The following is a 23,346-nucleotide window of genomic DNA, read 5'->3' on the forward strand; positions in this document are numbered from 1 at the left end:
ACTGACATTGGGTGGGCATCATTCTGGGACAAAGATAGCAGAAGAAGAAACTGGTAGCATCCCTCACTGTTCCACAGCTGCTACAGGTGCACCCCAGATAAGCAGGGCCTGGAGTGGACCTCAGCAGTCATACAGCAGAGGGGCTAGACTGTTAGAAGGAAAACTAAGTAACAGAAATACTTCATCATCAACAATCTGGGTATCCACTCAGAGACCCAATTGAAAAGTCAGCAACTACTCAGATGACAGGTGGATAAACCCACAAAGATGGGAAGAAACCAGCGCAAAAAGGAGGAAAACACCTGAAACTGGAACACCTCGCCTCCTACAAAGGACCAAAACTCCTCACCAGCAAGGGAACAAAGCTGGACGGAGAATGAGTGTGATAAAATGATGGAATCAGACTTCAGAAGGTGGGTAATGAGAAAATTCCATGAGCTAAAAGAACATGTTCTAAATCAATGCAAAAAACTAAGAACTTTGAAAAAAGATTCGAGGAAATGATAACAAGAATGGACAACTTAGAGAGGAATATGAATGAGTTGAAGGAGCTGAAAAACACAACACGAGAACTTCACAAAACATGCGCAAGTTTCAACAGCTGAATTGATCAAGCAGAAGAAAGAATATCAGAAGTCGAAGATCAACTCAATGAAATAAATTGAGAAGGCAAGATTAGAGAAAAAAAGCACAAAAGGAATGAACAAAGTCTCCAAGAAATGTGGGACTATGTGAAGAGACCTAACCTACGTTTGATAGGTGTACCAGAATGTGACGAAGAGAATGAATCCAAGCTGGAAAATACTCTTCAAGATATTATCCAGGAAAATTTCCCCCACCTACCAAGGCAGGCCAATATTCAAGTCCAGGAAATACAGAGAACACCTCAAAGATATTCCGCAAGAAGAGCAACCCCAAGGCACATAATCGTCAGATTCACCAGGGTTGAAATGAAGGAGAAAATGCTAAGGGCAGCCAGAGAGAAAGGTTGGGTCACCCACAAAGGGAAGCCCATCAGACTCACAGCAGATCTCTCGGCAGAAATACTACAAGCCAGAAGAGAGTGGGGGCCAATATTCAACATTCTTAAAGAAAAGAACTTTCAACCCAGAATTTCATATCCAGCCAAACTGAGCTTCATAAGTGAAGGAAAAATGAAATCCTTTGCAAACAAGCAAGTACTCAGAGATTTTGTCACCACCAGGCCTGCTTTACAAGAGCTCCTGAAAGAGGCATAGAAAGGAACAACCAGTACCAGCCATTCTAAAAACATACCAAATGATAAAGAGCATCAACAAAATGAAGAATCTGCATCAACTAATGGGCAAAACAGCCAGCTAGCCTCAAAATGGCAGCATCCAATTCACACATAACAATATTAACCCTAAATGTAAATGGGCTAAATGCACCAATCAAAAGACACAGACTGGCAAATTGGATAAAAAGCCAAAACCCATTGGTATGCTGTATCCAGGAAACCCATCTCACATGCAAGGATACACAAAGGCCCAAAATAAAGGGATGGAGGAAGATTTATCAAGCAAATGGAGAGCAAAAAAAAAAAGCAAGAGTTGCAATTTTTGTCTCTGATAAAATTGACTTTAAAGCAACAAAGATCAAAAAAGACAAAGAAGGTCATTACATAATGGTAAAAGGATCGATACAACAAGAAGAGCTAATGATCCTAAATATATATGGACCCAATACAGGAGAACCCAGATACATAAGGCAAGTTCTTAATGACTTACAAAGAGACTTAGACTCCCACACAATAATAGTGGGAGACTTTAACACTCCACTGTCAATATTAGACAGATAAACCAGACAGAAAATTAACAAGGATATCCAGGGCTTGAACTCAGACCTGAAACAAGCAAACCTGATAGACATTTACAGAACTCTCCACCCCAAATCCACTGAGTATGCATTCTTCTCAGCACCACATCACACCTACTCTAAAATTGACCAAATAATTGGAAGTAAAGCACTCCTCAGCAAATGCAAAACAACTGAAATCATAACAAACAGCCTCTCAGACCATAGTGCAATCAAGTTAGAACTCAGAATTCAGAAACTGGCTCTTGAATGTTGACTGGATAAACAATGAAGTGAAGGCAGAAATAAAGAAGTTCTTCGAAAACAACGAGAATGAAGACACAACATAACAGAATCTCTGGGACACATTTAAAGCAGTCTCCAGAGGAAAATATATAGCAATAAGTGTCAACATGAGAAGAGTGGAGAGATCCAAAATTGACACCCTATCATCAAAATTGAAAGAGCGAGAGGAGCAAGATCAAAAAAACTCAAAACCTAGCAGAAGACAAGAAATAACTAAGATCAGAGCAGAACTGAAGGAGATAGAGACACGAAAAACCCTTCAAAAAATCAATAAATCCAAGAGGTGGTTTTATGAAAAGATCAACAAAATAGACAGACCGCTAGCCAGACTGATAAAAAAGAAAAGAGAGAACAACCAAATAGATGCAATAAAAAACCATAAAGGGGAAATCACCAGATTCCACAGAAATTCAAACCATCATCAGAGAATATTACAAACAACTCTATGCACATAAACTAGTAAACCTGGAAGAAATGGATAAATTCCTGGACACCTGTGTCCTCCCAAGCCTAAACCAGGAGGAAGCTGAAACTATGAATAGACCAATAACAAGGTCTGAAGTCGAGGCAGCAATTAAGAGCCTACCACACAAAAAAAGCCCAGGTCCAGATGGGTTCACAGCCGACTTCTACCAGACACACAAAGAGGAGCTGGTACCATTCCTTCTGAAACTATTCCAAATAATCCAAAAAGAGGGAATCCTTCCCAAATCATTTTATGAGACCCACATCATCCTGATACCAAAACCCGGCAGAGACTCAACAAGAAGAGAAAACTTCAGGCCAATATCCATGATGAACATAGATGCAAAAATCTTCAATAAAATACTGGCAAACCGATTGCAACAGCACATCAAAAAACGTATCCATCATGATCAAGTAGGATTCATCCCGGGGATGCAAGGCTGGTTCGAAATACGCAAGTCTATAAACGTAATTCACCACATAAACAGAACCAAAAACAAAAACCACATGATTATCTCAATTGACGCAGAGAAGGCCTTTGACAAAAATCAGCAGCCCTTTATGCTAAAAACCCTCAATAAACTCGGTATTGACGGAACGTATCTCAAAGTAATAAAAGCTATTTATGACAAACCAACAGCCAATATCATACTGAATGGGCAAAAACTGGAAGCATTCCCTTTGAAATCTGGCACTAGACAAGGATGCCCTCTGTCACCACTCCTATTCAATATAGTACTGGAAGTTCTAGCCACAGCAATCAGGCAAGAAAAAGAAATAAAGGGTATTCAAATAGGAAAGGAGGAAGCCAAATTGTCTCTATTTGCAGACGACATAATAGTATACCTAGAAGACCCCATTGCCTCAGCCCCAAAACTCCTGAAACTGATAAGCAACTTCAGCAAAGTCTCAGGATACAAAATCAAGGTGCAAAAATCACAAGCATTCCTCTACACCAATAACAGACTGAAAGAGAGCCAAATCAAGAATGAATTGCCATTCACAATTGCTACAAAGAGAATAAAATACCTAGGAATACAACTAACAAGGAACGTAAGGGACCTCTTCAAGGAAAACTACAAACCACTGCTCAACGAAATAAGAGAGGACACAAACAGATGGAGAAACATTCCATGTCCATGGTTAGGAAGAATCAATATTGTGAAAATGGCTATACTGCCCAACATAATTTACAGAATCAATGCTATCCCCATCAAGCTACCATTGACTTTCTTCACAGAACTGGAAAAAACCACCATGAACTTCATATGGAACCAAAAGAGAGCCCGTATAGCCAAGTCAATTCTAAGCAAAAAGAATACAGCGGGAGGCATCACACTACCGGACTTCAAACTATACTACAAGTTTTCAGTAATCAAAACAGCATGGTACTGGTACGAAAACAGAGATATAGACCAATGGAACAGAGCAGAGACATCAGAGGCAACACAACATATCTACAACCATACAATCTTTGATAAACCTGACAAAAACAAGCAATGGGGAAAGGATTCCCTGTTTAACAAATGGTGTTGGGAAAACTGGCTAGTCATGTGCAGAAAGCAGAAACTGGACCCCTTCCTGACACCTTACACTAAAATTAACTCCAGATGGATTAAAGACCTAAACATAAGACCTGGCACCATAAATACCCTAGTAGAAAATCTAGGCAAACCATTCAGGACATAGGAGTAGGCAAGGACTTCGTGACCAAAACACCAAAAGCATTGGCAACAAAAGCCAAAATAGACAAACAGGACCTAATCAAACTCCACAGCTTCTGCACGGCAAAAGAAGCAGTCACTAGGGTGAATTGGCAACCAACAGAATAGGAAAAAATGTTTGCAGTTTACCCATCTGACAAAGGGCTGATATCCAGAATTTACAAAGAACTCAAACAGATTTACAGGAAAAGAACAAACAAGCCCATTCAAAAATGGGCAAAGGATATGAACAGACACTTTACAAAAGAAGATATACATGAGGCCAACAAACATATGAAAAACTGCTCATCATCACTGGTCATTAGAGAGATGCAAATCAAAACCACATTGAGATACCATCTCATGCCAGTTAGAATGGTGATCATTAAAAAATCTGGAGACAACAGATGCTGGAGAGGATGTGGAGAAATAGGAACACTTTTACACTGCTGGTGGGAGTGTAAATTAGTTCAACCATTGTGGAAGACAGTGTGGCGATTCCTCAAGGCCTTAGAAATAGAAATACCATTTGACGCAACAATCCCATTACTGGCTATACATCCAAAGGACTATAAATCATTCTACTATAAGGACACATGCACACAAATGTTCATTACAGCACTGTTTACAATAGCAAAGACCTGGAACAAACCCAAATGCCCATCGATGATAGACTGGACTGGGAAAATGTGGCACATATACACCATGGAATATTATGCAGCAATCAAAAATGATGAGTTCGTGTCGTTTGTAGGGACATGGATGAATCTGGAGAACATCTTTCTCAGCAAACTGACACAAGAACAGAAAATGAAATACCGCATATTCTCACTCATAGGCGGGTGATGAACAATGAGAACACATGGACACAGGGAAGGGAATACTACATACTGGGGTCTCTCGGGGGGAATAGGGGAGGGACAGCAGGGGAGGGGAGCTGGGGAGGAATAGCCTGGGGAGAAATGCCAAATGTGGGTGAAGGGGAGGAAGGCAGCAAAACACACTGCCATGTGTCTACCTATGCAACTATCTTACATGTTCTGCACATGTACCCCAAAACCTAAAATGCAATAAAAAAAGTAAATATACTTAGTTTGAACCCTGAAAAAAGAAGAAAGAAACAATACAGTAAAAAAAAAGAATATCACAGGGCCATGATCCAAAGAAAGATACTCAGAGATGCAAAACTGGCCTGTGTGTATCGTCTAATCGCTCCATCAAAACACACTTTCTGCCGCTTCCCTGTCCCACAAGTTCTTCTCACCACTTACCCTGTCTTCCCCCTGTCTTTCCCATGCCCGTCGTCCTGCTATCTTCACCCTGATATCCACCCCAGCCTTAACTGGCCTCCTCCTCTTCCCTACATTCCCTCCAGAGCCCACTGCAGCCTCCCTAGTACTCACCCTAAACATTCCAAATGTACTCCTCAGTGAACCCTGGGCAGAAACTCTGAGGGGGACCAGGGCCTGATGCTGACGCCTCAACCTGTGGCCAGAGGACCTTCTGCTGAGCATTGACCTGTGGCAACAGGTGGCTTTTCAGTGGTCGGGATCGGGCAGAGATGGTGCCTGCTTCTGCAGTGGCTGTCCTGACTCATCCTCTGACTGTGACAGGAGAGCAGTCAAAGACATTTGTACCCTAGCTGGCGCCTCAAGGGTATCCTTCTCTGTGTGTGTCCTGCTCTCTCAGGAGGCTGATAACTGAGTGCTCTGCAGACAGGACACACACAGGGGATTCAGCCACAGTGAGGGAGTGTGCCCTGTCCCCACAGTTCTGCTAGCCTCACCAAAGATAATCATTGATATATTTTGTTTGCATAGGTCTTCCTAATTCGCTTGTTTTCATAGTGCTTTTATAACGTGCTTGTAAGTATTTGCCCATCAACTCAATTTGTTTCACTTGTACTCCATATCAGTACCGAGGGAAGAAAGTTCATCTTTGTGGTTTCATTAAGTGCTTGGTTTGATTAATTTTCCAAATTCCATATTCCTTGGCAACCACCACCCAAAACAAGATATAGCACATTTCTCTTTGTTTCCCTGTGCTGTTTGCAGGCAAAACCCCTGTATCCCTATCTTAGATGTAGGGTAGGGATTCATCTGATTTATTTTCTATTTTACCTGTCAGGCAAAACGCCTGTTTTAGAATTTTATATAAATGGGAGGACCCACAGGTAGTCTAGCTTCTTTCATTTAGCATCAAGTTTCTGAGAGTTATCTATGTTATTCGATGTATAAATGTATTCATTTTTGTTATTATTACCCCATTATACTAACATATCGTGAAATTTTTGTCTAGTCACCTGTTGATGGATATTTGGGTTGTTTCCAGTTCTGACCTATTTGAATAAAGCTGCTATGAATATCCATGCACATGCCTTTGTAAAATGTGTTTTCATTTATTGTTTGCAAATTTTAGGACTGAAACTACTGAGTTATAAGGGCGGGTACACTTTGAACTTCATTAGGAAGGGCCAAACTATTTTCCAAAGCGGTTCTGCTGTTTCACACCTTTTAGCAACAGTGTTTAAGAGATCTGCCTATTCTGTATCTCTGCCAGGATTTAGTACTGTCAGATTTCTTGTTAGCCTTTCTCTTAGGGTGTCTAGGTGTATCTCATTTTGGTTCTCAGTTTTATTTCCCTCATTACTAATGATGTTGGGCATCTTTTCATGTGCTTCTCAGCCATTCTTAAATCTCCTTTTCTGAAGCACCTGTTTGAGAATTTTGCCACTAATTCATTCTTCCTCATCCTTATACAGCTGTTCATTGAACTGAAATCCATGTCACTGAATTTTGTATTTGATGGAGGTTTAGGTTGTTTCAATTTTTGTTTTTATCAACTACACTGAAATCATTAACTAGATACCTCTTTGTGCGAATGAGCCAGTATTTCCAGTGGCTTGCTTTTGTAGGCAAATTGTGGCCATGTCTGCAAAAAAGAATGGACAAGAGTTCCACATATTCACTGGAAAGACAGCTGTTGGAAGCCATTCTGATGCCAGAGTCATAGGTGCCCTTATGACATCACATTCTCTCCTCCTTCACACTTCCTGCCATGGTGGTGGCTAGAAAAGTATAGATCTGAGTATGATGGAGACATCTAGCCTCTAATCATGGGCACTTAAGGGGATTGCAGACCTGAAGGGGTTGAACCAACTACCTGCAAGTCATGGGCATTCGATGTTGTGTAAGAAATAGACACAGGCAGGGGAAGGTGAATTCCCACAGTTAATCAGATGCAAGCCCTGTGTCTAGGGTCTCTGGGAAAGACAAGAGGTTAAGGATGTGGTGAACTTGGCTGAAAACTGGATATCTGGCAGACAGGCAGACACGGGGATTCAGCCACAGTGAGGGCGTGCGCCCTGAGTTCTACAAATAACTTCCTACCTCCACCTCTCCTCTTTCAAATCTGATTATAGAAAGATGGCCATGTTTGCCAAATCGTAGTAGAAGATACTGATGAGACCATATTGTTCAAACACATGGAGCTGGAGAAAAAGCCTCCTCCTCCAAAACCAAAGGTAAGTCAGAGCAGGCCCTCAAGGTTGGAAGAGACCCCGCACCTGCAACATCTCTGACCCGTGCCACCCAGTAGTGGTGGTGCTTGTCTTCCCTGTGGCTCATAGAATTGGTTAATCATGAAATTTCTTGTCCAAACTAGGAAACATTTGTGAGTGAAAGGTGTTGCTATTAATCCTTACTCAGGAACAATCCCCGTAAGCCAGGAATTTCCCAGGCCAACAAGGACATAGCCGTCCTATTCAGAGCTGCAATAAATAGAGATGGCCTCATCCTGGGCTATCTTCTTCTCCCATTTCCTTATGAGTCTGGGAAAGGTGGGTGCCTGAGGCATGGAGACTTGGATGTAGCAAAGAGAAACCCTGAGACGTGGAAAGCAGACACTCAACATTGGAGTATGGCATGGTGATGGCTATGTTTGGGGAATGTATGGCCACATAAAGGGAAACTCAAGTCCTGAAATGGGTGGGATGTGGGGGAGTGTGCACATGAGTCCACTTATGCATAGGTAAGCTTAAGCTTAAAAGAAGTTTTAACAAGAAAAAAATGTGTTAAAATAAGTGAAAGTAAGAAGTAGGTGAAAAAGACTCCAAACTGTGTGGGGGAGGGAGACTTTGACTACTATGATGTGACAGCAGGAAACAGCAGGTTGTGGATTTGGCCTGGAGTCAGAAATAAGAGGGCAGGGCCAGCCAAGGGCGCCACCTCTCTGGCAGGTGGGAGAGGTCTGAAGGAGTGGGTCATGGACCTCACTAGCTGGAAGGCCCAGGTGAAATGTGTTAACCCTCTGACCCTACATCACAGTGTCCTTGCTCTTGACTGGCCAAGAAGGTTTGCAAAAAACAGGGTGAGGTAGCTAGGGCAGGTGTACCCCCATTTTGCAGATGGGGACACTGAGACTCAGAGGTGAAGGTGAGGTGACCATGTCCATTGACCTATGGGTAGCAGAGGGGGTACACCTACCTGATCTCCAGGGTTAGGTGTTGCTGCCCAGTACACCTGAACTTTAGAGGACAGGGCCGTTGTAGAGTACCGGGCCACTTCCTCTCACCTCCTGGGGCTGATGTTTGTGTGGAAAATGTCCTGACTGTTCTTTCTTTTCTTACAACCTCTCCCTTCTCCAAATGAAGCTATCTGTTGACAAGGTACTGGCAGCAAAAAAGATCCAGGCCTGGTGGCGGGGCACGCTGGTGCGACGCACGCTACTGCATGCGGCCCTCAGAGCTTTGATCATCCAGCGCTGGTGGAGGCAGGTGCTGGCCAGGCTGCTCGCAAAGAGGAGGTGGGCTGCGCTGGAGCTCTGCGCACGGCAGCACTGGGCAGCAGTCAGGCTGCAGTCCTGGGTCCGCATGTGGCATGTCCGCCGACATTACTGTCGTTTGCTCAATGCTGTCCGCATCATCCAGGTCTATTGGCGCTGGCGAAGTTGCCATACCCGTGGCTTTTTCCATGGCAGCTACGAGCTCGCCACAAGCCAGCTGAACCTTGAGCTTGACATCTTCCTGGGATCACAGATTTGCCGAATTACAGACTGCATCCCCTTCCCAATAAAGAACTGACCAGATCTGCTCCAACTACGTATCCCTAGGTCTCTATTCTAAAAACTTCGACAAGTATTTGTCTCAGCAAAGAGTCAGGCACCTGTCATCTCAAAGGTCAGCTCTGAGGAGTCAGCTGGCTTGTGTGGGGTCCTGTGCGGAGAGGATGTGACAGCTCCATGCCGGAGGAGCGAGGCTTGTGACAGATTAGCAGTTGGCCATAGGTGAGGGGGTTGGGGTTGCAGGGCCACCAAGAAGGCCAGCTCCAGGGAGAGGAGTTCATGCCATGGTGTGTGTAATGGCAACCCCTGTGCCCGTGCAGTATGGAGGGCTGTGCCATCCTTTGCTCTTAATCCTCCAGTGTCTTCTCATTACATTTAGAATGAGTTCAAAAGCCTTCCCCAGAGTATATGTAACCCTGTATGTCCTGGTCCTGGCCATCTCACCCTCTCTATGTCCTCCCTGGCTGCTCTGCTATTTAGCAACTATCCCAAGCATGTTCCCATCTGGGAACTTTGCTCTTCTGTCTGCTCTCCTAGGGCCGTCGGCTTCCAGATGGAGCTCCCACTCCACGCAGGTTTGTCTCTGTGCAAAGGCGCCCTCTCCAGCTCCTCAGTGTGCCTTCCTGTTTTCAAAGTCCTCATCCCTACCTGAGGTTGTCTTACCTGATTATTTACTTATTTCTTTTCCCTTCTAGAGGGTGAGCTCCAGGAGAGCAGGACTCTGGTCAGAGCTGCGTTTAGTACCTAGAACAGGGCCTGGCACACAGTGACTCTCTATTTATATGTATATGGACAGGTCGAGCCTCTCTTTTCTGAAATGCTTGGGTTTGAAGTGTTTCTGGTTTTTTATTTTTGGGGATTTTGGAAGATTTGCATCGTATGTGCGGGTGCCACTTCCCTAATCCGAAAACCTGAACTCAAATGCTCCAGTGAGCACATCCTTTGAACGTCATGTCAGCACTCAATGAACTTTGGATTTTGCAGCATTTGAGGTTTGAATTTTCAGATGTAGGGTTATTCAAACTGTACATACATCTAAATAGATGTGCACTCTACCCAATCCAGAGCCAGACCTCCTGAATCTGGCCCTTACATTCCAGGAGGCAACATTCTCCTGCCTTCATTATTCCCACACAGGTGACAGGCAATTATGGACTACCTCTATCATTTAGAACTCAACAGATTATTGAAACTCTCCAGTCCTAAGCCCTTTATATTTAAAAAAAATTAATTTTATTTTAAGTTCTGAGACACATGTGCAGGATGTGCAGGTTTGTTGCATAGGTAAACATGTGCTGTGGTGGTTTGCTGCACCTTTCAAGCCATCACCCAGGTATAAACCCAGCTTGCATTAGCTATTTATTCTGCTGCTCTCTCTGTCTCCACTGCCCTTCCCCACAGCCTCCTTGTGTGTTGTTCCCCTCCCTGTGTCCGTGTGTTCTCATTGTTCAGCTCCCACTTATAAATGAAAACTTGCGGTGTTTGGTTTTCTGTTCCTGCCTTAGTTTACTGAGGATGATGGCTTCCAGCTCCATCCATGTCCCTGCAAAGAACATGATGTCATTTCTTCTCATGGCTGCATAGTATCCATGGCATATATGTACTGCATTATCTTTATCCAGTCTATCATTGATGAGCACCAATGCCCTTTTCTCAGCTCATGGGAACCCTCATTTTTTTCATAAAGATAAGTGTTGCCTGATTCTAGAATCACAAATAAAAACAATGACATATTTCAATTTTTGCAATTTTGTTGTTTGCAATTTTGTTGTGGTTTCTGGCAACCTCTGAAAGGACTGAGAGAGGACTGCTGATGACCCTGAGACCCTGAGGAACACAGGGGAGGCGCTGCTGAGCTTTTCTGAGGTCCTCTGTCTTCCTCATGGAGCCCCAAGGGTGGTAAGTAAAGTTCCTCTTGGGTTCCAACTCTGCTGTCTTTGCAGTGAGTCCCCACCCCTGTTCTTTTTGTCTTTTAATTCAGGGTTACTTTGTGCTGCGAGGCAGTGCATGACCTTGGGATGTCAAGGTTTATTATTAAAAATAGTTTGTGCCATGAGAGGGTCATGTGCCATGACCTCCCTGGGATTTTAGAGGCGATTGAAGTTGGTTGCAGTAATTGGCTGTTACTGCATAAGGAATATAACTCTGGCTTTTAGAATTTGCAAAGATTTGGGTTTTCTCCTGTTTCTTTCTTTTTTTTATTTTCCTTGCCTGCTAAAGTGAGGGAAGTTGGTTATGGGGATCTCAGACCCAAGGCGCAACTTGACTGATGAGCATGAGTCGGGCATCTGAGAGCTGGCAAGTGTGCCCCAACACCTCAAAGGTACTCTGAGAAAGAATAAGCTGGGTCATGAAACGTGTTATTTTGACATTCGGTCACGCACCAGCCTCAGGAAAATTTCTGTGCAATGAGAAACATGTTAGAAGCATCTCATGACCCAACCTCATGGTGTTCACCTCCCAGACTTTTATTTCATCTCTGAGACCCAAGATTTCAAGTAAAAATGAGATCCTTAACTTCTAAAGAACTGAGTACTCCACCTTTTGGCTCTGCCCGCCTTTTACATTTAACATTGTTGTGACTCCAGAAGCTGCAAATCAGCCATGTGTTACATAGTATTTTGGTCAGTGATGGATTGTAGATATGATTGCAGTCCCTTAAAATTATAATGGAGCTGAAAAGTTCCTACTGCATGGTGATATGGCCAATGTATGGCTCATGTGTTTGTGCTGATGCGGTGTAAACCTACTGTGCTGCCAGCTGTATAAAAGCGTAGCACATATAGTTATGAGCAGTACATAGAACTTGATAACGACAACAAACAACTATATGACTGGTTCATGTATTTACATTTTTTTTGAGACAGAGTCTTACTCTGTCACCCACGCTGGAATATAGGGGCATGATCAAGGCTCACTGCAGCCTTGAACTCCCAGGCTCAAGCAATCCTCCTGCCTCAGTCCCCCAAGTAGCTGGGACTACATGTGTGCACCACCACACCCAGCTAATTTTTGTATTTTTTTGTAGAGATGAGGTTTTGCCGTGTTGTCCAGGCTGGTCTCGAACTCCTGAACTCAAGCCATCTACCCAACTCAGCCTCTCATAGTGCTGGGATTTTAGGCGTGAGTCACTGTGCCCAGACGTCGCTATACCTTTTATTATTTTTTAGTGTGTATTCCTATTTATTAAAATAAATTAACTGTAAGACAGCCTCAGGCAGTTCCTTCCAAAAGAAGAAGGCATTGTAATTATAGGAGATGACAGCTCCAAGCATGTTTTTGACCGAAAGCTGTTCCAGAAGGACAAGGTGTGGAAGTGGGAGACAGTGATATGGATGACCCTGAACCTGTGTAGGCCTAAGCGAATGTATATTTGTGCCATCATTTTCAGCAAAAAAGTTTTAAAAGTACAAAAAAATTTTAATAGAAGAAAGCTGATACGGTAAGTATATAAAGAATATGTTTTTGTACAGCTATATATGTTTGTGTTCTAAGCTGTTGTTATTATGTGTCAAAAAGTTAAAAAAATTAATACATTTATGAAGTAAAAATGTGACACTAAGCTAAGGTTAATTTATCATTGAATAAAGAAATTTTTAAAATAAATTTAGTCTTGCCCACATGTATGGTGTTAACATACTCTACAGCAGTATCTGATCATGTCTTAGGGCTTCCCATTCACTCACCCCTCACTTAGTCTCTGACCCAGAGCAACTTTTAGACCTGCAAGCTCCATTTACAGTAAGTGCCCTACACAGGTCTACCATTTTAAATCTTTTATACCATATTTTTACTGTACCTTTTCTATGTTTAGATACACAAATATTTATCATTGTGTTATAATTGCCTACAGTAACAGGCTTTATAGGCTTACAGCCTAGGAGATATAGGCTCTATCCTGCAGTGTAGGCATAGGCTATAGGGTGTGTAAGTACAGTCCATAGTGTTTGCACAATGAGGAAATCACCTGACAGTTTAGAATGTATTCCCATCATTAAGCGATGCATGATTGTACTTACACAAATGATGAAATCTTATTAGAAACAATTTGGAATTACAATGGCCATTTGTAGAATGTTCTAGGTAAACAAGACTGTTCATCTAAGAAGTGCACTTAAAAATAAGGGCTCCCAAATTAGGCCCACCTGGGATGTCTATTTTAATCATGTGCAGAAGCTTCCAAAAATATTTTTTAATTGCCTTTTTAAAAAGACTCCTTACCAAGGGAAAAGGAAAAGCTTAAGTAACTAATTGATAAGAATATTGGAATCTGCTAACCTTTTCAACTAATTACCATCCCGACTCAAAGATGAAAAGAAAGCTAGAAAAAAGTATTTATAACAGTTGAACCCTCAGGTCACCATGTATGCTTCTCTGACCACCAATATGCCCTGGCAAGATTCTTGAGTTTAATTTCTGTGATGACTCCAGGCATAGAAAGTGCTTTGTCTGGGCTGGGCACAGTGGCTCACACCTGTAATCCCAACGTTTTGGGAGGCTGAGGAGGGCAGTTCACTTGAACCCACGAGTTTGAGGCCAGCCTGAGAAACGTGGTGAAACCCTGTCTGTATTAAAAAATATATAAAAATTAGTTGGGCATAGTGGCTTGTGCCTGTAGTCCCAGATACTTAGGAGACTGAGGTGGAAGGATTGCTTGAGCCCTGGAGGTGGAGGTTGCAGTGAGCTGAGATCATGCCACTGCACTCCAGCCTGGGTGACAGAGTGAGACCCTGTCTCAAAAGAAGAAGAAGAAGAGAGGAGGAGGAGAAGGAGAAGGAGGAAGAGGAAGGGAGAGAAGAAGAGGAAGAGGAACAGGAGGAGGAGGAGAAATGCTTTGTCTGTCCTATTAACTGGCTTTGCCCTGTACTTAGTACTCTAGTTAAGAAACAGTAGCTAAGGAGGCCGAGGCGGGTGGATCACGAGGTCAAGAGATCGAGACCATCCTGGTCAACATGGTGAAACCCTATCTCTACTCAAAATACAGAAAATTAGCTGGGCATGGTGGCGCGTGCCTGTAATCCCAGCTACTCAGGAGGCTGAGGCAGGAGAATTGCCTGAACCCAGGAGACGGAGGTTGCGCCATTGCACTCCAGCCTGGGTAACAAGAGCGAAACTCCGTCTCAAAAAAGAAAAAAAGAGAAAAGAAACAGAAGCTAAATTAAAAAACTGGCTATCTAAATTCGTCTCCAATGCATTCTTTTCTGAGATTCAGTTAGTTACTTTTATTTTAGAAAAAGTTTTTTAGAGACAGGGTCTTGCTCTGTCACCCAGGCTGGAGTGCGGTGGCATGATCATGGCTCCCTACAGCCTTGACCTCCTGGGCTCAAGTGATCTTCTCACATTAACCTCATGAGTCACTGGGACTATAGATGTGTGCCACCATGCACAGCTAGTTTTTTTATTTTTTGTAGAGATGGGGTCTCACTATGTTGCCCAGCCTGGTCTTGAACTCCTGGGTTCAAGTGATCCTCCTGCCTCAGCCTCCCAAAGTGCTGGGATTACAGGTGTGAGCCACCATACCTGGCCCGGCCAGTTATTTTGAGACAAGAAACTCAATAACTCATAATAAACAACCCAAATAATCGCATTAAAAAGTGGGCAAAGAACACGAATAGACATTTTTTTAAAGATGACATACAAATGGCCAATAGGCATATGGAAAAATGCTCAGTATCACTAATCATCAGGCAAATGCACATTAGAACCACAATGAGATATCATCTTACATAAGTCAAAATGACTATTATATATTTAAAAAACAATTGTTTTTTTAAAGAGGATGCAGAGAAATGTGAACTCTTATACCCTGTTGGTGGGAATGCAAATTAGTACAACCTCTGTGAAAAACAGTATGGAGATTTCTCAGATAACTGAAAGTAGAACTACCATTTGATCCAACAGTCCTACTACTGGCATCTACCCAAAGAAAAAGAAATTATTATATCAAAAAATACTTGTCCCTCTATCTCTATTGTAGCACTATTCCCAGTAGCAAAGATAGGGAATCAACCTATCCGTCTATCCACAGATGATTGGATTACAAACATGGGCATATATGCAATTAAATAGTATTCAGCCATAAAAAGGAATGAAATCATGCCTTTTGTAGAAACATGTATGGAACCAGAGGCAAGTTAGTAAAACAAATCAGAAACAGAAAGACAAATACTTCATGTTCTTGCTTATAAGTGAGAGCTAAACAATAGGTACACATGGATGTAGAGTGTAGAATGATAGACAAGGGAAACTCAGAGGGTGAGAAAGTGGGAGGAGGTAGATGATGAAAAATTGCTTAATAGCTGGAAAACATCATCCTCAGCAAACTAACACAGGAACAGAAAACTAAACACCACGTTTTCACTCGTGAGTGGGAATTGAACACTGAGAACACATGGACACAGACAGGAACAACACACATCAGGGCCTGTTGGGGTAGGGGATGAGGGGAGGGAACTTAGAGGATGGGTTGATAGGGGCCCAGCTGGGGCTTGCACACATTGGGTTTCTATTTGGCATGCCCCTGACCAGAGTCAGGCCCATGGCACACTCCCTTAGGACAAGTGCAGCTCAGGAAAAGCACAGGAGGCTGACCTGAGCGACAACTGCGTGCAACTGCCCAGCAGCCTCCAGATTACCAGCCTGTGCTAACCTGGAGGCTGATGTCAGTGTCAAAAAACAAAGTTGCAGCAAATAAGTTTAAAGATTTTTTTTTTTTTTTTTTTGAGACGGAGTTTCGCTGTTGTTACCCAGGCTGGAGTGCAATGGCACGATCTCGGCTCACCAAAATCTCCACCTCCTGGGTTCAAGCAATTCTCCTGCCTCAGCCTCCTGAGTAACTGGGACTACAGACGCGCACCACCATGCGCAGCTAATTTTTGTATTTTTAGTAGAGACGGGGTTTCACCATGTTGACCAGGATGGTCTCGATCTCTTGACCTCGTGATCCACCCGCCTCGGCCTTCCAAAGTGCTGGGATTACAGGCTTGAGCCACCGCGCCCTGGCCTCACTTTTATTGTTTTACATGTTAATTGGTCTGTGATTGATTTAACATTTTCAAGAAGTGGTCCTTCCTCACAGAAGGTTTGGGAGGCAATGGTCTAAGGTATGATCATAGGAAGTGTAACTGAGATAGGATGGAAGTCAAACTCACTGGAGGTGAAAGGCAGGGGATTTGGGAGCATCCCCTGGTTTATGCTGCTGTCCCTAGGGTGGTGCCACACACAGGGAGGCGGTGAGGGCAGTGGGAGCCCTGTTTGTGTTCAGTGCCCTGGGGAAGCAGGTGCTGAGGAGGCAGGAGGTTGGCAGAGCTCAGATGCCTTAAGATCATTATGTCAGCTGCTTCTCATAGGGACATTCCTGCTGTTAAAATTTATAGGAGGCCATTGGCTTGGACTGAGCTCCTGAGCTAGGACCAACAGATGAAAACAAAATTGGTTTCATCTGAAACCCATTTGTGCTGAAATTCCACATCATGAAATCAAAAGGAAGCTGTTTATCTGACCTTGAGAGAAATTGAGAAAGTTAGAAAAAATAGCAAAGCCCCAAGTAGGCCAGTATTAGCTGGCAGGAGAAGGCATTCCCCCGTGCTTGAACCTTTGCAAGAGAAGCAACTAATGAAATCACCAATCCGCTTTTTGTTCTGATTCTGCTTTCCTCGGCCCTTTTCTGTGTATAGAAACAGCCTCCTCTACTCGGCGACTCCTGTGCCCGTGCAGTATGGAGGCCTGTGCCATCCTTTGCTCTTAATCCTCCAGTGTCTTTCCTTAGAGCAAGTTCAGAAGCCCTCCCTGGGTCTACATAACCCTGCATGGTCTTTCTCTGGTTATCTCATCTCTCTATGTCCTCCCTGGCTGCTCTGCTATTTAGCAACTATCCCAAGTGTCTTCCCATCTGGGAAGTTTGCTCTTCTGCCTGCTCTCCTAGGGCCATCAGCTTCTAGATGAAGCTCCCACCCCATGCAGGTTTGTCTCTGTGCAAAGGCGCCCTCCCCACCTCCTCAGTCTGCCTTCCTGTTTTCAAAGTCCTCATCCCTGCTTGAGCTTGTCTTACCCGATTGTCTATTTTCTTTTCCCCTCTAGAGGGTGGCCTCCAGGAAGGCAGGACTCTGGGGTCAATGCTGTGTCCCCAGGACCTATAATGGGGCTTGGCACATAGTGGTTCTCTCTGTATGTATCTACATATATGTACAGCTTCAGTATCCCTTATCTGAAATGCTTAGAAGCAGAATAGCTTCAGATATCAGATGTCGGAATATTTGTGTTTTACTTACATATTCAGTATCACTTGTCTGACAATCAAAATCCAGAATTCTCCAACAAGCATTGTCTTTGAGCTTCATTTTGGCACACAGAAAACTTCCAATTCAGGAGCATTTTGGGTTTTGAATTTTTAGATTAGAGATACTTAATCTGTATATATTTAGATATCCAAATTACCCATTTCAGAGCAGACCTCCCGCATCTGGCTCTTACACCCCAGGAGGCAACGTTCCTCTCCCTTAGTTATTCCCCGGGCAGGTACCAGGACACTAGGGACCACTCCTATAGCTTAGAACTCGCCACATTATCCAAACCAGACAACTGTAAATGCTTTACCCTGCCCTGCTTTGCCTTTCCCTCAGAAACTCAATTAAGACCATGAGCTCAGATCTCCCCTTGCTCCTTCCTCTGCCACCTGTGACCAACACCTGGAATCTCCCTTGTCCACCTGCATAGCATACCACCCACCGTAAGAACCACGACGTGGGAGTGTAATAAACTTTGTTTCCTTGAGTTTCTTCTTGTCTCCACTTGTGGCCACACCCAATTCATTTAAAAGAAAAAAAAACAGGAAGTGCGTGTGTGTGTGTGTGTGTGTGTGTGTGTGTGTGTGTGGTCTGTAAGTTTGAAGTGTTCTTTATGTAACATGAGACTAACCATTTTCTGATCAACCACGTAAGATTAACCACTAAGCTAAAATTAACAATTTGGTGGTATTTAGCACATTCACAATGTTAAGCAATCACCATCTCTATAAAGCTCTCGCACATTTTTATCACAATAAAAGAAAATCCTATTGATATGGTTTGGCTGTGTGTCCCCACCCAAATCTCACCTTGCAGATCCCATAATTTCCACATGTTGTGGGAGGGACCTGATGGGGGATGATTGAATCATGGGGGTGGGTCTTTCCCGTGCTGTTCTCATGATAGGAAATGGGTCTCACAAGATCTGATCGTTTTAAAAATGGGAGTTTCTCCTCACAAGCTCTCTCTTTGCCTACCATCCACATGAGATGTGACTTGCTTCTCCTTCTGCCATAATTGTGAGGCCTCCCCAGCCATGTGGAACTGTAAGGCCAAAAAACCTCTTTCTTTTATAAATTTCCCAGTATTAGGCATGTGTTTATCAGCAGCGTGAAAATGAAATAATACACCCACATTAATTAAACTACCATTTTCCATTATCCCCAGCCCCTGGCAACCCCAATCTGCCTCTGTCTCCATGAATTTACCTATTCTAGATTTTTCATGTAAGTTGAATTATACAATATCTTGTGTCAGGCTTCTTTCACTGAACATAACGTTTCCAAGTTTCATCCATGTTGTAGCATACATTGTTACTTTTTATCCTGAGTTATTCCATTGCATGGATATGCCACACTTTGTCATCCATTCATCACTGATGGACATTTGGATGTTTGCACCTTTGGCTCTTGTGAATAAAGCCATTGTAAATATCTAGCAGCTACATCATGTTACATTCCCACCAGCAATGTACAAGGGTTCAGATTTTTGTACATCCTTGCCAACATTCACTATTTTCTCTTTTTAAAAAAAATATAACCATTCTAGTTGGTGTGATGTGCTATTTCATTGTGGGTTTGATTTGCATTTCCCTAATAACTAATGATGCTGAGTTAGGGGCATGGTCTCCATTTGAATACCATCTTTGGACAAATGTATATTAAAGTCCCTTGAAATAATTTTACTTGGGTGGTGATTGTCTTTTTGTTGTTTTAATACTTATTTATCTGATGAATGAATACACAATTCACAATTCTATCCAGATCTTAGATCTGTGGCTTCAGCACAGTTGAAAATCCTACTGCCTAGAAACAATTGTCCCACCATCCCTGGATGATTCTCTCAGCCAAACAGCCTAGATCCCTCACACCCAATATGCACATTGTTCTCAGCCTCAGTCTCTCTGTGTTATCATTTCTCTCTGGCAGTGTTCCCAAGTGTGTGAGTGAGTGCATCCCTGTGCACAGCGGGATGGGGCAGGGTCTATTGTCTCTCTATTAATATGCACACAAGACCAGAACATTCCTGTAATGCAGAGAACTATAAGGAAAGGGAATCTGCTGTGGATAAATCAGCTCACACCTAGAATCATGGGTGCATGCTGCTCTCTTTCTCTGTGGGGTTTTGCCTGTCTCCGTCTCTGCCTACCTCTCAATGTTGTCTTTTATTCTAATTGTCTCTTCTTCTCCTCAACATCTTTCCCCATTGGTTTCTGCTTCCCCCTGTCTGCTCTCTGCTAATGTCATGTCTCCTTCTACCTCTTCGGCTCACTGGATTTTCTGGATCTGTAAATGGCTGGTCCTCAGACAATCCTCAGACAATCAATTTGCTTTTCTAAATCTTGATTACCCTTTGTCCACAATAGCCCTGCAATCATGGGATGAAGAAGGCTTAGAGAAGGCACCAACATGGTTGCTCCTGGATAATGGAGGTACGACTCACTGGGACTCAGCCAGGATGTGCAAGTGCTTAGAGGAATATCCGAACACTTAATGCATGTGATTGGTTCAAGGCTGAGCAAAAGATCCAAACCAGGTCAATAACCCTCAGCTCTGGTGCTGTCTTGGAACTACTTGTTTTGCTAACTATAGGAATTATGTAAGCAGAGCTGCTGGGGGCGCCACACAGAAAAAGCTTTCTGAGAATGAAGCCAACCGACGAAAGTACAGCCAAGGGATGGAGAGGGAGGGAATCAGCCTCTCAAAGCCTGAAGATTGCCTAGCTGTCCTCTGGGAAATTTTAATTTTATGAGTCAAGACACCCCCATTTTCACTCAAGTCAGTTTTCCAGGTCATATATCTAAAGAGTAGGACACCTCATTGGATTAATAAATGAAGAGGGTTTAATATCATGTGAGCAACGTTTCAGGAAATGGTTTTCAAACACTGGTTTTTGAATCAGAAACTTGACAGAAGCTGTGACTAGGGAGTTCTTGACATTAAATGTGGAATTATCTCTGAATTAATACACACAGAAGACCAGAACGTTCCTGTAATGCAGAAAACTATAATGAAAGGGAATCTGCTGTGGATAAATCAGCTCACACTAGAATCAGAATGGCCAGAGGTGTAAATTGAACGTGCGTTGGTCACAGCTCTGACTTATATATAGGTCACAACCCAGATTACTGGGCCCTACCTAGCATCCACTGGAACCACTGGGGTAGAGCGTAGGTATATCAGGATGAAGGTGGCTGTGAGCGACAGCACAACCAAAGGAACAGTGGTTTCAATAAATGGGAAGATTTTTTTCTCTTTCCCATGTAAGTCCAGTATAGGCGATCCAGACCTGACATGGCACTTCAAAGGGTGAAGAATCCTGGCCCCTTTCATGTGTTTTTCTGTGTATTGCCTCCATTTCCAAGGTCATTGTTGATTCAAAAATGGTTGCTTCAAACTCAACAATTACATTCACAATCCAGACAGCAACAGGAAGAAAGAACAAAAGCAAGGCGTACTCTACACATGCCACTTTTCCCACAGCCCGGAAGAACGTAAAAGATCTGAGCAAAGGAGAAATGTCCTGTATTTATTGATAGAATTTCTTAATGTTCGTTGTAAAGTTGTCATTTGTCTCCATGGTAATCTATTAAACTCACATTCCAGTATAATAAAATTAAGGTCAATTCTAATCAAAATCTCATCATGACTTATGAGAACTTGACAAACAAATGCAAAAACATCATATTACAGGATTCATTTTCACGATTAGTTAAATCCGTTTTGAAAACAGAAAAGTGTTCACAGACACTAACATGTGTAACAAAATGATTAGTGTGAAGTTGAGGCACTGGCTACTAAGAATCTAAGTGGGAAATAAATATTTATTTGCAAATTTGTTGTGTTCACCCCATCCTCCTCCTTGATGCACAGAACCAGGCAAGAGTTCTGTTCCTACCTTGGCAGAAGATAGGTTTATTTACTAGATAAGTTGAACCAGAGAGCATCTGGATAGCTGGCGGCAGTGGCAAAGCACCATACCAAAACCCAAGGGAGTATGCCAAAGTGTACAGCTGAAACAGAGAAGCCTCCAGCCCTCTCTGCCAAATCAGCTTCCCAAAGGCTTGCAGACAGGTTTCGTTATCCTACTCCCTTATCCAAGATTCTGGGATTTCTTTCTGAGAAACTGAGACAAAAACAAAAGCAGAAGGGAGGGACTTAAAAGAAATATTAGAGACAGGAGAAAAGATTAAAAACCACACATAGGAGAATTGCTTGAACCCAGGACGCAGAGGTTGCAGTGAGCCGAGATCGCCCCACTGCACTCCAGCCTGGTGAGAGAGCGAGACTCTGTCTCAAAAAAAAAAAAAAAAATCACACACAAGCCAAGCGTGGTGGCTCATGTCTGTAATCCCAGCACTTTGGGAGTCTGAGGTAGGCAGATCACTTGAGGTCAGGAGTTCGAGACCAGCCTGGCCAACATGGTAAAACCCCTCACTCAACTAAAAAATACAACAAATTACCCAGGTGTGGTGGCAGGTGCCTATAATCCCAGCTACTCAGGAGGCTGAGGCAGGAGGATCACTTGAGCCTGGGAGGTGGAGGTAGCAGTGAGCTGAGATCCCATTACTGTACTCCAGCCTGGATGAGGGACTTTGTCTCAAACACACACACACACACGCGCACACACACACACACACACACACAGAGCTATCATGAGCATTCTTAGACACATAAGAGATAATAACAAATCAATGAAACAAGCATAGTGTGCTATAAAGAAAAGAATATTCATGGGATGGAAATGACTCTTTACAAGATATAGAAAATCTACCGGATCCAAGATGGCCGACCACTAACAGCTGAGGATTGTAGCTCCCAGTGAAAGCTCAGAGAACGAGACGATGCCATACTTTTAGACAAATTTTCGTCACTCACCGATTAGACGATTCCCAGTGGAGGAGCCCCACGGATCGCCAGCGCGACTCTTGTGACAGCCGCAGTGGTTTTGCCGGCGTCTCCACGCGGCAGCTCTTCATGCAGAGCCAATGGGACCGCTTCCCCTACTGACTGGAGTTTGGAGCTCTGGGAAGTCAGAGCCCTTTGTTGCGGACTCAAGAGGGAAGCCAGACCAGAGATTCCCGGGCAGAAGCGCACCATCAGTCTTATCGCTGCTATTTAGGCTGCCACGGTGGGTTGCTCGGATCCCAGCACTGGGAATCAATAAGTCAGACGTCGACTCAGAAACCTAATTAGAAAGGCAGGTCATCTACAATGAAGGGAAAAAAACAGCCTAAGAAGGCCGAGTATACTCAAAATCAGAACCCATCAGCAACAGAACAAGCCCTGATGGAAAAGGACTCATCAGCAACTGAACAAGCCCTGATGGAAAAGGACTCATCAGTAACGGAACAAGCCCTGATGGAAAAGGACTGTGTTCCATTATCTGAAGTAGGCTTTAAAAGATGGATGATAAGAAACTTCTGGGAGTTAAAGGAACTTGTTCTAACCCAATGTAAAGAAACTAAGAACTTGGAAAAAAGGTTAGATGAAATGTTGAAAAGAATAGACAATATAGAGAGGAATACAAATGAACTTATGGAGTTGAAAAATACAACACGAGAACTTAGTGAAATATGTACAAGCTTAAACAGCCGAATGGATCAAGCAGAAGAAAGGGTATCAGAGGTCGAAGACCAACTTAATGAAACAAAACAACAAGACAAGAATAGAGAAAAAAGGATAAAAAGGAATGAGCAAACTCTCCAAGCA

At 43.2% G+C, this 23,346-nt stretch overlaps 2 protein-coding genes across 5 annotated transcripts in view; both read left to right on the forward strand.

The window, feature by feature from the left end:
- Nucleotides 1–21,266, forward strand: part of LOC100409913 (IQ domain-containing protein F5-like) — a 60,829-nt gene extending 39,563 nt beyond the window's left edge. For 2 of the 4 annotated variants that reach the window (XM_035275688.3, XM_078351051.1), the window contains exons 5-6: nucleotides 7,711–7,812; nucleotides 8,941–21,266. In XM_035275688.3, the coding sequence (XP_035131579.1) occupies nucleotides 7,711–7,812; nucleotides 8,941–9,369 (531 nt within the window). In that variant the 3' untranslated portion in view covers nucleotides 9,370–21,266. Of the gene's footprint in view, nucleotides 1–7,334; nucleotides 7,506–7,710; nucleotides 7,813–8,940 lie in introns of those variants that run through there. The other 2 variants (XM_008981743.5, XM_035275689.3) reach the window with 2 other exon arrangements.
- The window catches only part of IQCF3 (IQ motif containing F3), a 56,670-nt gene that overhangs the window by 25,200 nt on the left and 8,124 nt on the right, over nucleotides 1–23,346 (forward strand). The gene's annotated exons all lie outside the window — the stretch shown is intronic.

This window comes from Callithrix jacchus, chromosome 15, assembly GCF_049354715.1.
Source record: "Callithrix jacchus isolate 240 chromosome 15, calJac240_pri, whole genome shotgun sequence".
In the NCBI taxonomy this organism is placed as follows: domain Eukaryota; kingdom Metazoa; phylum Chordata; class Mammalia; order Primates; family Cebidae; genus Callithrix; species Callithrix jacchus.